This window comes from Procambarus clarkii, chromosome 2 (assembly GCF_040958095.1).
Source record: "Procambarus clarkii isolate CNS0578487 chromosome 2, FALCON_Pclarkii_2.0, whole genome shotgun sequence".
Taxonomy (NCBI): Eukaryota; Metazoa; Arthropoda; class Malacostraca; order Decapoda; family Cambaridae; genus Procambarus; species Procambarus clarkii.
The window spans coordinates 11,427,356-11,441,194 of NC_091151.1; the positions used below are offsets into that span (position 1 = coordinate 11,427,356).

The following is a 13,839-nucleotide window of genomic DNA, read 5'->3' on the forward strand; positions in this document are numbered from 1 at the left end:
AATTCGTCTTCATCTTGAAAAACATAAATTAATAATTGAGTCTCAACATGGTTTTATAAATGGCCGTTCATGTTTAACAAATTTGTTATCTTTTTATTCTAGCATTGTTGAGGCAGTTGATAGTGGTAAGGATTGCGATGTTGTATACCTTGACTTTAGCAAAGCTTTTGATACAGTGCCACATGAAAGACTGATTAAAAAAATAGAGTCTCATGGTATTGGGGGTGCTATATTAAGCTGGATTAGGGCATGGCTATACCAAAGGAAACAGAGAGTTAGTATAAATGGAATCAAGTCAGAGTGGGAAAATGTTGTAAGTGGAGTGCCTCAAGGCTCTGTCCTGGGACCTCTGTTGTTTATAATATATATAAATGATTTAGATTCAGGTTTGAGTAGCAACATTTGCAAATTTGCCGATGATACGAAAATCGGTAGGGAAATTAATTCGGAGGAGGACTCACTATCACTTCAAGTTGATCTAGATAGGGTTTTGAAATGGTCAAAGGATTGGCAGATGCAGTTTAATGCTGATAAATGTAAAGTTCTGAGGTTAGGTAATGATGATAGAGTTACAAGATACGAGCTAGATGGTGTTGTGATTGCGAAGTCGGATTGCGAAAGGGATCTGGGAGTTATGATTAGTAAGAATTTAAAACAAAAGGATCAATGCATAAATGTTCGTAATAAGGCAAATCGGACACTTGGATTTATTAATCGCAGCGTTAGTAACAAGACACCTGGTGTGGTTCTCAAGCTATATCTTGCTCTAGTTAGGCCCCATTTAGATTATGCAGTTCAGTTTTGGTCGCCATATTATAGAATGGATATAAATTCACTTGAACGTGTCCAGCGTAGGATGACTAAGTTAATTCCCCAAATTAGAAATCTTTCATATGAAGAAAGATTAACAAAGCTTAAGTTGCATTCACTGGAAAGGCGAAGAGTTAGGGGTGACATGATAGAGGTTTACAAGTGGATGAATGGACATAACCGGGGGGATATTAATAGGGTATTAAAAGTATCAACACAGGACAGAACACGAAACAATGGATATAAATTGGATAAGTTTAGATTTAGGAAAGACTTGGGTAAATACTGGTTCAGTAACAGGGTTGTTGATTTGTGGAACCAATTGCCACGTAACATTGTGGAGGTGGGGTCCCTCGATTGTTTCAAGCACGGGTTGGACAAGTATATGAGTGGGATTGGGTGGTTATAGAATAGGAGCTGCCTCGTATGGGCCAATAGGCCTTCTGCAGTTACCTTTGTTCTTATGTTCTTATAAATGATTTAGATTCAGGTTTGAGTAGCAACATTTGCAAATTTGCCGATGATACGAAAATCGGTAGGGAAATTAATTCGGAGGAGGACTCACTATCACTTCAAGTTGATCTAGATAGGGTTTTGAAATGGTCAAAGGATTGGCAGATGCAGTTTAATGCTGATAAATGTAAAGTTCTGAGGTTAGGTAATGATGATAGAGTTACAAGATACGAGCTAGATGGTGTTGTGATTGCGAAGTCGGATTGCGAAAGGGATCTGGGAGTTATGATTAGTAAGAATTTAAAACAAAAGGATCAATGCATAAATGTTCGTAATAAGGCAAATCGGACACTTGGATTTATTAATCGCAGCGTTAGTAACAAGACACCTGGTGTGGTTCTCAAGCTATATCTTGCTCTAGTTAGGCCCCATTTAGATTATGCAGTTCAGTTTTGGTCGCCATATTATAGAATGGATATAAATTCACTTGAACGTGTCCAGCGTAGGATGACTAAGTTAATTCCCCAAATTAGAAATCTTTCATATGAAGAAAGATTAACAAAGCTTAAGTTGCATTCACTGGAAAGGCGAAGAGTTAGGGGTGACATGATAGAGGTTTACAAGTGGATGAATGGACATAACCGGGGGGATATTAATAGGGTATTAAAAGTATCAACACAGGACAGAACACGAAACAATGGATATAAATTGGATAAGTTTAGATTTAGGAAAGACTTGGGTAAATACTGGTTCAGTAACAGGGTTGTTGATTTGTGGAACCAATTGCCACGTAACATTGTGGAGGTGGGGTCCCTCGATTGTTTCAAGCACGGGTTGGACAAGTATATGAGTGGGATTGGGTGGTTATAGAATAGGAGCTGCCTCGTATGGGCCAATAGGCCTTCTGCAGTTACCTTTGTTCTTATGTTCTTATAAATGATTTAGATTCAGGTTTGAGTAGCAACATTTGCAAATTTGCCGATGATACGAAAATCGGTAGGGAAATTAATTCGGAGGAGGACTCACTATCACTTCAAGTTGATCTAGATAGGGTTTTGAAATGGTCAAAGGATTGGCAGATGCAGTTTAATGCTGATAAATGTAAAGTTCTGAGGTTAGGTAATGATGATAGAGTTACAAGATACGAGCTAGATGGTGTTGTGATTGCGAAGTCGGATTGCGAAAGGGATCTGGGAGTTATGATTAGTAAGAATTTAAAACAAAAGGATCAATGCATAAATGTTCGTAATAAGGCAAATCGGACACTTGGATTTATTAATCGCAGCGTTAGTAACAAGACACCTGGTGTGGTTCTCAAGCTATATCTTGCTCTAGTTAGGCCCCATTTAGATTATGCAGTTCAGTTTTGGTCGCCATATTATAGAATGGATATAAATTCACTTGAACGTGTCCAGCGTAGGATGACTAAGTTAATTCCCCAAATTAGAAATCTTTCATATGAAGAAAGATTAACAAAGCTTAAGTTGCATTCACTGGAAAGGCGAAGAGTTAGGGGTGACATGATAGAGGTTTACAAGTGGATGAATGGACATAACCGGGGGGATATTAATAGGGTATTAAAAGTATCAACACAGGACAGAACACGAAACAATGGATATAAATTGGATAAGTTTAGATTTAGGAAAGACTTGGGTAAATACTGGTTCAGTAACAGGGTTGTTGATTTGTGGAACCAATTGCCGCGTAACATTGTGGAGGTGGGGTCCCTCGATTGTTTCAAGCACGGGTTGGACAAGTATATGAGTGGGATTGGGTGGTTATAGAATAGGAGCTGCCTCGTATGGGCCAATAGGCCTTCTGCAGTTACCTTTGTTCTTATGTTCTTATGATTCTTCGCGGCAGGGGATCGTATTCCAGGGACTTGCCCGAAACGCTACGCGTACTAGTGGCTGTACAAGAATGTAACAACTCTTGTATATATCTCAAAAAAAAAAAAAAAAAAAAAAAAAAAAAAAAAAAAAAAAAAAAGCTGCCTCGTATGGGCCAATAGTCTTTCTGCAGTTACTTTCATTCTTATGTTCTTCTAATCTTTCCTCTCTCATTTTTTGTCTTTCTCATCTTTCTTACACTCATCCAACCCACACCTCCTTATTTCTTGTTGCTCTTACCTTTTACCTCCTGTACTGAGCTACATTGACACTCCGTTCTGAGTAGCTAAATCTATAACAACAACAACTTTCACCCCCTCTTACCAGCTCCTCATCTCACTCTTGCCTTATATATGCTTGCCCCTCTACGCACTTATGACAATTGACTTGAAAACGGTTCTGGACGGATCGAAACTTCGCCATCTCATCTTCTAGTTTGGTCAAGATTAAATAATTCCTGGACTTACGGGAACACTGCTTTCATATGAACTTGGAGATGACAACTAAAATAATGATTCGTACTGGTGATAAGCCCCACAAGTGTCCCAGGTGCCCAGCAAAATTCAAGGATCTTAGCACTTTGACATGGCACATGTTTGTACATTCTAAAAATAATCCAAACAAGTGTCCCAAGTGCGAGAAGAAATTCAAGAAACCTATAGGTTTGAGACACCATCTGTTAATACATTCGGATGATAGGCCTCACGAGTGTCCTAAGTGTGAAAGAAAATTTAAAAACGATGGAACTTTGAGACATCACATGTTAGTACATTCAGAAGATAGCCCTCACGAGTGTCCTGAGTGTGGGAAAAGGTTCAAGGACCCTAGAATTTTGAAAAATCACCTGTTAGTACATTCAGAAGATAGGCCTCACGAGTGTCCGGAGTGTGAGAAAAGGTTCAAGTCCTCTGGAACGTTGAAACGACACCTGTTGGTACATTCTGATAAGCTTCACCAGTGTCCTGAGTGTGCAAGACAATTCAAAAACCATCACAATATGAAACGGCACATGTTACTACATATGAACGATGAACCTCATAAGTGTCCTGATTGTGGCAAAAGTTACAGTTTTTGTGGAAATATGAAGAAACGTGTAAAAGTGAATACAGGTGATACGTCTCACAAGTGTGAGAAAAGTCAACTTACAAATATGAAGAGGCAGGAAGAGGTGCACTCTGATGATAGAGTTAATCGGTGCCCCAGCGAGCAACACGAAGCAGAAGAGGCATCAGTTCCACAAAATATGTTAGTGAAGTTTGAGAATGAATCTGATGAGTTTTCTAGAAGCAACAAGTGTAATGGAGTGGATGTTCATTGAATGTTTTGGGATCATCTTATGTGTCAATAAACATATTACCTAAAATAAAAGTTATAGATCAATGTGTTTTTATTACTGCATTTTCACTACAACTTTGAATTGGGTGTACCTCAATTTTATACCATATCAATCTCCAACAAGTCTTTACTGTACTGTAAAGAACTTGTTACCCAAGGGAATGATTCTGTGATCACTTCATTTTCTAGTGTGTGGTCTCGTCATCATACTGGCTTAACAGAACTTGGAATAATGAGATGGCTTAGAGCCTTAGGGCTCTAAGCCCCCTCTAGGACCTCTGTTGTTTATAATATATATCAATGATTTATATTCACCTTTGAGTTGCAACATTTGCAAATTTGCCGATGATACAAAAATCGGCAGGGAAATTAACACGGAAGAAGACTCACTATCACTTCAAGTTGATCTAAATTTTGAAATGGTCAAAGGATTGGCAGATGCAGTTTAATGCTGATAAATGTAAAGTTTTGAGGCTTGGTAATGCGTTACAAGATACGAGCTAGATGGTGTTGAGATTGCGAAGTCGAATTGCGAAGTCTGGGAGTTATGATAAGTAAGAATTTTGTAACGGTTCTATTGTTACGTAAAGTATGGTGACAAATAAACACAGACACTAAGATACTATATATATATTTGGTCGAATATACAGAAGTACACCGGTGATACTTTGGTGTGAGTTGAGCGCACTGAGCGTCGGTACAGTATCTCGCAAGTGTCTGCTCTAGACCACACTTGAAAGTAGACTAGTTAATGTTTGCTATTCTTGCTGCTTATATTGCTCGGGCAACGCCTCACCTCATTCATCTCCAAAGGTTGACAGGAATATTAACAATGCATTTGGAGCGAGTATATTATTGGGATAATCTACTCGCTACAATTTAAAACAAAAGGATCAATGCATGAATGTTGCAATACAATGCCGTAATAAGGCAAATAGGACATCACTGCTTGCTCTGTGATGGCAATCACCCCGCAATTTCCTACCGCTGCCCCCGCAGACAGGAAATCATCAAGGCCCAGGTTGAAGCCAAAAGAAACAACTCGTCTACTTCCTCGACCAGAGCCCCAAGCCTTCAACCCACCACCTTAGCTCTCACTAGTCGACCAGAAGACTTTCCGGTCTTACCAATTACCTTCTCATTGTGGACCCAAGGTCCCACAGACTCCTTCACAGCCCCCTGCAAGGATAATGCAGGCATTATTCTTGGTCTTCTTAAACAAGCGGAAAGGCTTGCAGGACCAGACAACCAGCGCTTTGTCAGTGAACTAAACGCATTATACATAGACAATGGCCTGGCCCCCATCATAGCCACTGGAGCTAAATCTCACTGCCTCCTCTCCGGAGACTACCACCAGGACGACCAGGTGGTCAACTTCAACACCGACTCCTGAACCGCCCATGACCCGGGCGACACTCACCAGATCACTCCACAAGTGATCATTTGAATTCCATCATGGAATTCCAATTGACTTATAATCGATCCAGCAATGCTGCTCAGTGTAGGAAAAGATCATCGATAATAGATACTAGTTCCGAAAGTGACGGCGAGTGGCATCACGTGAATAAGGCTAACAGGACAAGCCACTCCATCGCCCATTAATCTGATGACCCATCGCCCATTAATCTCTCCAGCTTCTCCAGCTCTCCCAGCGCCTCAGACTAGATCTATGCTTCCAGTCTTCAAAGTGCAGCACACAGAAGGTAAGTCTTCCTACGCTACTGTAGTGGACCTGGAAAAAGAGTACCCCCAGCTCCAGGTCAGAGCAAAACCTAATCTCAAAGGAGAATACATTCTGAGGCCTAAAGACGAGTCGGCCGCTACGATTCTAAAAAATTACGCAAAATGTGAGGAACTGAAACCAGAGGATAAAATAAGTAAAATCATTGTCCTCCACTATCCCTTGCATATGGCCCTTGGCCATCTCGAAAAGCTGAACTATGTGGTGTCAGCCGAGAGATGCCAAGTACGAACCACAAAACAGGAAACTCGAACAAGTCCTTCTCACAGTAAAAGGACGGATCCCGGAGAAACTTGACCTTGGAATCTGGGGTGTGTTCCAACACAGGCCTTACACCCCAGAACCCCTAAGATGCTTTAGATGTCAGAGATTTGAGCATCACAAAGATGGCTGCCAACACCCAGTGAGGTGCGGAGTCTGCAGCCAGCCCCATGATACAAAAACATGTATTGATAAATTCAAGGCAAACCACCCTGTTCAGGCAAAATGCCCAAATTGTTCCAAGGCACATCATGCCTGGAACTTGAAATGCTCAAAAGGCTTCAAACGAACCCCACCACGCCTACAGCGGAGCCGAAACCCCCACCAAAACGAATACCAGCTCCCATGCCCACTAAATCCGCGTGGGGTCTACCCATTCAGGAAGAGGGGGCACATGGCCCTTCACCATCGGCCATGGTGAAGGGTGAGAAGACAGTACAGGACAAAAAGAAAGATGGAGGACACAAGAATCATGTTCAAAGCAGTCGGCCTCCCATTTCATCCAGCAAGCACACTGGGGCCAATAGGAGTAGCAATTCCAGTGCCAAAGTTACCACCGAGAAGTGTCTAAAAGCCACTAGGCCCCTAACCTGCACAACATTAAATAGTGCTCCCACTGAACTGGACGCTCTCTGGCCAATGCTCAAAACTTTGGTCACTGAGTTGATCGAAAGTCTGCTGTCTTCACATGGAATCAAGCAAACCACAGAGACTCGGAAGACAATTGAGCACAAGCTCAAAAAATTCGAAGATGTAATATCCACACCGTCAAGAAAGCAGGGCAGGAGACACCCCCATAAAAAGCAGATGAGTCCAGCTTTCCGACGAGTCCAGCTCGTCGGAAAGCGACATTGATGAGTCAATTTCAGGTCCACTAAGAACCTATACACCAATTGCAACTTCCATGGCGTGTTCATCAGACTCCATGAATACCACGGAATTATCAGCAAATTCCAAGAACCTAGAATTCTAAAGATCCTGCAATGGAATGCGCAAGGACTGCGCACTAAATTGCAACACTTGCAATGCATAGCAGCAACCAAGGGCATAGACATCCTGATAATACAGGAGAGCTTGCTTCGAGCCGGACTAGAACCTAAAATCTCAGGCTATCGAGGCTTCTTCCTTCCATGGATCAATGGGCAATCCAGGGGATGTGCAATCTATGTAAAATGTGACCTGATCTCCAAATCCATGACCAGCCCACCCAATTGTGGAGCAGGGACAGAGGTAATGGGAGTCACCATTGAGCTAAGATACAACAAACTTGAAGTGTTCAATGTGTACAGGTCTCCACAAGCCGAAATGGATCTCTCTGTGTTATTTGGACACGCGACAACAACAAACACAATCATTTGTGGAGATTTTAATGCCCATCATCGATTGGCACTGGGCTCGAACAAAACAAATGAAGCCGGCATACACATTACACATCTACTGGACCAGCTTCCAGAAATACAAATCCTAAACAAGAATGAACCTACCCACATCCAAGGAGGCAGATTAGACCTAACCTTCGTTTCAGCCTCCCTAAGAGATGCAGCAACATGGTCAGTTGAGCCCACACTGACAAGCGACCACTATGGGGTCCAAATTGATCTTCAGTTAGACCTACCCACCTCACCTCCGCCTCCATCTGAAGCCTGGAACTTTGCTTTAGCAAACTGGGACCGATTTCAAAACCTCATTTCAGAGTGGCAAAGAAACTATGATCTACCCGAAGACATTAATCAGGCAGAACAAGAATTTGTCAAAGCGATTCAAAGTGCAGCCAACCACTCAATCCCACTGAAAAAAACAGTCCACCGGACACCATAAAGATCATTGGTACTATTGCGAACGTGTCAAAGTACTCAACCATAGACTCAATAGAACAAGAAAGCTATACAAAAAGCAGCCAAGTGACCGCAACAGGATCTTACTTTGTGAGGTCAAGTAACATGTACATCGAGAGATGTACATGTTACTTGAGAGACCAGACAAATAAAAGAACAAAAGTGGCTGGAATGGTGTTCACACCTGAATGAACACACCTCTCTCGGAGAGATGTGGCAGCAAATTCACCGGGCCAAAGGGAATAAAACACCTAAAGCTCCACACCCCAAGGATCCTCAACAGGAAGCCGAAGTACTGGCAACCAGGTTTGCAGAGAGAGCAGCCAGCAATCAACTTCCACCAGATGTATTAGCAGTACAGACCGGACTAGAGGAAGAAAGGTGGCACAGAATCCTTACAGCATGTGAAGAAGTCTCTGACACTAATGCCCCCTTCACACTGGATGAGCTCAATCGGGCTAAGAAAAACTCCAAGGATACATCCCCTGGAGCCGACAAAATAACCTATAAAATTATTAGAAACCTTGGCCCAGAGGGAGACGCTGCATACCAAAGGTTAATTAATTTAGCCTGGACTTCTCAAACTAGACCTTGTGCTTGGAATAGAGCAGACAAAATGCCTAAACTGCACCATGATATGTATGCCTATAGAAGAGGGGTTGGCACAGTGGAATGTATTACAACTCTGTTAGCCCACTTGAATGACAGACCAGGAATGCTGATATTCCTGGACCTCGAAAAAGCCTTTGAACTGGCTAGCGCCCCAGCTATTCTCTGCTGCCTCATTGACAAAGAGGTCAGAGGCAACCTGCTCTCCTGGACCAAAAACTGTCTCATAAACAGAGAAGCAAGAGTAAAACTTCATGGCACAGTCTCTGAGTACAAAATACATGAAAATGGTACACCGCAAGGAGGTATTCTCAGCCCTCTTCTCTTCAACTGTTTAATGGAAAGAATAATGAGGTTGAAACTCCCACATTACTGCAGGCTGCTAAACTACGCGGACGACTTTGTCATCATCATAAAAGGAAGGGATGCGGCGCGCCTTGCACCCAAATGCTTAGACTGCATCAGTAAAAAGGCAAAACAACCGAAAGAGTTTGGGATCAAACTCAACCCCTCAAAGTCAAAGGCCATGCCCATAAAAATAGCGAAGCCCAACATCCAACTGACAGTACAGGGTCAACCAATAGAATGGGTCGACACCTATCAGTATCTAGGAATCATCCTGGAATCATCTAGGAATCACACTAATGCTGAGGTCACTTACTTGAGAGAGCGAACTGCGGCCCAGACGGCAATCCTCAGGTCGCTAACCCCCCTTTCTGGAGGAGCCAATCTGCAAGTCCTTCGCACATACTATGTACAGGCAGTCAGATCAATGATCGATTATGCCGCACCTGCAATCACAAATCTATCACACCAACAGCGGAAAAAGCTTGAAGTTGCCCAAAACAATGCTATGAGAGCTGCACTGGGAGACCCCATGTGGACCAGGCTTGAAACTCTTAGACTGGAGACGGGTTTGCCCTCTCTACAAGAAAGAATATCACAAAGGACAGCTACAATTATCAGTAAGATAATTATTTCTTCTGATCCAATCCCAGTACGGCAGGCTTTGGTGGTTGGACTAGGCCAAAACAATGGAAACTCTTGGGTTGCAAGAGCAGGAAAAATCCTAAACAGACTACATTTAAAAAACATGACTCTTGATAGAGAGGGTGATCATCCACACCCAAATTACACTCCTTCCGCGCCGTGGGAAGAGCCTACTTTCAAAATAGTAATAGAAAGTCTCCCAATGAAAAAGGCTGCCTATGATCTGACAATCCTAAGGCGCATAGTAGAAGAGCAAATGTATAGCATAGCAGTAGCAGGAGCCACCCACATCTTCACAGACGGATCGGTGGACACAGAATATGAGAGTGCTGGCGCTGCTCTTTGCACGACCAGCGTAGAGGCATATTGGAGACTGGGAGGACTATCATCAACCCAAACTGAGCTGTTTGCCATACAATAGGCATTTGCATATGTGATTGCACAAAACACTCAAAATGCAATCATACACACAGACTCAAAAGCTGCACTTCAAATACTAGGACAAAAACAGTGGAAAGATAATGTGGAAATAATTACCACCATTTTGTATCTTGGAGCAGTCGCTAAAGGCAAAGGACTCAACATAACTTTAAACTGGATCCCATCCCATATTGGAATCCCATTAAATGAAAAAAGCTGATGAAATTGCTAAATTGGCAACTCGTCATCCAGTGATACATAAAACAATTCAACCCAGCCTAGAGAACATAAAAAACATCATCACCAAAAAACTCTCACATCTCAACAAAGCCGACCTGCACCAGAGAATAGCTGAAGGTTCGCCATCTGCAACATGGTATCTTCAGGCAACCAAATTAGAAAGGTTAAATATCCCAAAAGGAATCCACAGGGAAATAGCAGTTAGGTTATATAGACTACGTCTAGGTTACAGATGCAACTGGGAGATTGGTGAATCCCGACAGAGAGAGTGCATCTTCTGCCAAACTGTCACAGAAAAGCCATTACTTCACTATCTTCTGGAATGTGAAGCAACCAATGACCTTAGAAGCGCTTTAAGAGTTCCTGAATCATGCAGTGGCCATCCTGAAGCCATCAACACAGCCACTCTCCTGGTCAACAAAGGTGTCCAGCAGCTGGACACCCTCATAAAGACTGTGAAGCAGTATCCTCCCCCGCGATAACAGCTTGATGGTTAAATGCAACCTCAGAATACTGAGAAAAAAAAAATTGTACCACTTACAGGCTATTCATGCTCGTGCCACCTCTTGGGTGGCTTAATCTTTATCAATCATCAATTAGTCATCCTACGCTGGACTACGTTCAAGTGTCTTTATGTCCATTCTATATAGTACGGTGACCAAAACTGAACTGCATAATCTAAATAGGGCCTAACCAGAGCTAGATATAGCTGAAGAACCACACCAGGTGTCTTGTTACTTCTTGTTGTTTAAGATTCGCTAACTCAGAACAATGAGTTCCAGTAGCACGGGCTATGGTGAGCCCGTAAGTGGAGGCTCTTTGGAGCCATTATCTGTATCAGTGGCTGATACTAGAGATCTGGCGATGGATGGGGGTCTTCATGATGGTTTTCAGCCTGGAGGGCTGGCTATACCTGTTATGGAGCTGGTTTGATTAGAACATAAGAACAAAGGTAACTGCAGAAGACCTATTGGCCCATACCAGGCAGCTCCTATCTATAACCACCCAATCCCACTCATATTCTTGTCCAACCCGCGCTTGAGGGACCCCACCTCCACCCCGTTATGCGGTAATTGGTTCCACAAATCAACAACCCTGTTACCGAACCAGTATTTACCCAAGTCTTTCCTAAATCTAAAATTATCCAATTTATACTGGCGACCAAAATACTGGCACTGCATATTTCTGATAATGGAGGAATAAGACACCAACAGTATGGGGACCTATTTATTTAACCAAAAATTATTTAACTAATAAATAATTTTTTGCAGACCATGTTAATGAAGCAGGTAACTTGTATAATTTACAACAGCATATATACATGTATAACTTGACTACACTACAACAACTTAATAACATTAATACATATGACTAAATAAAACATGGTCTGCAGAACGCCGAATCCTTATTAACTATGTGTACAAGTAAGGCAAACGTTTAACATAATTTTCAAGTAGAATTAGGGCTTATAGAGTATCATATAGTGGCCTAACACATGACAGAAATAATGCGCCAATCCTAGACATAATGTGAAATCGTAAATTACCAGTAGCTGCAGAATACACCTAGAGGGCAAATTTAACATTACTCTTACAAGTGAGAGTAAGTAGCTGCGGACAGCGTAATACTTAGGGGCCGGCGCTGCACCCCCACTCGCAGAGCCAGCTGGCCGGACCCCCCCCCCCCCCCCCAAGGGCGAGTGCCTGCTGGCCATAGTTATTACCATAGAAAGAACGGAGATTGCACGGTTAGCTCAGTGGTAGTAGCGGAGTGCGCGGCCGAGATAGATACAAGGCGAGATATTACAATGTGGGTTATTACAGACTGCAACGCCCAGGCGGGCAAGCCGAATTGATCTTGATCAGATATTGGGGAAAAGAACACTCTAGGGTTAATTTAAGTGATGACAGACGGGTAACACTCCCCAGTCTAGGAGACAGCGGGTAAGGCAGATTGCGACTAACGCAAGCTGTGGGTAAATGCCTAGTATTACATATTAATGGTAAGCCCGATGTTAGTCAGGGTACCTAAGCAGGAACCTAGGGAAATAAAAAAAACAAATTCGTAGGATTAATGGGCAGCGGGCCGCTGAATCAGATTGCGTCAGGTGGGAGCAGGCCGTTCCACGCCGCTCTCCTCGTCCCGAGGGGTGTGTGTTTCCCCCTCCGAGACGTTTCTGTGAACTGAGGGAACATATGATTGTATAATTAGAAAACTGCCTACGGAAAACACTCTACATGTATATTGTGATGGGTCAGTAGCTAGGGATGGGAAGGCAGGATGTGGAGTCTTGATCAGGGAGTACACTGACATCGGCACTGTAGATACTGTTATAGGACGCCGCTTAACTGACAATATCTCTTCAACGCAGGCTGAACTCCAAGGAGTATTAGCAGGATTACAGGAAGTAGTCAAATGTGGTAAAAATGCCTGCTTCTTTATTGACAGCAGAGGAGCGTTAGAGTCTTTAAATAGCAGACGCCCAGTATATCAGAATAGTGTGATAGAGTGTAGAGAGAATGTTAAGAGATTAGAAAAAAAACTGGGTATAAAGTAAGATTCATGTGGATCCCATCACATGTGGGAATACTGTTGAATGAGGTAGTTGATGACATAGCGAAGAGAGCCACTGAAAAACACTTGTTGATTTTGTATGTCAGTTAACCTTGAAACAAATAAAACAAGACTCAAGGTGATTCAGGAGGGTGAAGAAATGATAAAGAGAATGGCAATGGTGGACAGTAGTAACACACTTAAGAATTATTCAATAATAAATACAAATTCGTCCATCACTTATGGTAAAGGAAAATCTACTTGGAAGGATTCAATTTACATGAGATTACGATTAGGATATAAATATATCTGGCAATACGGTGTTGATGTCAGTGAAAAAAGATAAGGAGTGTAAATTATGTAGTATGCCGTACGCCCACACCTTAGAACATTATGTATTAGAGTGTCACCTTATTGAAAAATATAGAAATAAGGAAATAAATAGTGTACCACATCAAATTGTTTGGATGTGTGATAATGGTATAATAGACAGTATACTTCAGAGCTACAAGAATTTTGCCCCAAGAATGTAACAAATATATGCTGTACTTGCTGTATGCAATGTTAAATGGGATTCTTGTACTGTTATATGTCTCTTTGTACTCACTGAATTTGTGCGCCCCTTGAGGGACTTGAAGTAGAGGGGGGGGGGGTAGAAATAGCCTAAGCTACTCTATCCCTTTGAGATGTATTTATTGCTTAT

The 13,839-nt window shown here is 42.3% G+C and overlaps 1 protein-coding gene across 1 annotated transcript; it reads left to right on the plus strand.

Moving 5' to 3' along the window:
* The first annotated feature begins 3,648 nt into the window (after positions 1-3,648).
* LOC123753187 (zinc finger protein 626-like) lies at positions 3,649-4,470 on the plus strand. The gene has a single exon (XM_045735175.1). The coding sequence runs from the start codon at positions 3,649-3,651 to the stop codon at positions 4,468-4,470; it is 822 nt and encodes a 273-aa protein (XP_045591131.1).
* The last annotated feature ends 9,369 nt before the right edge of the window (positions 4,471-13,839 follow it).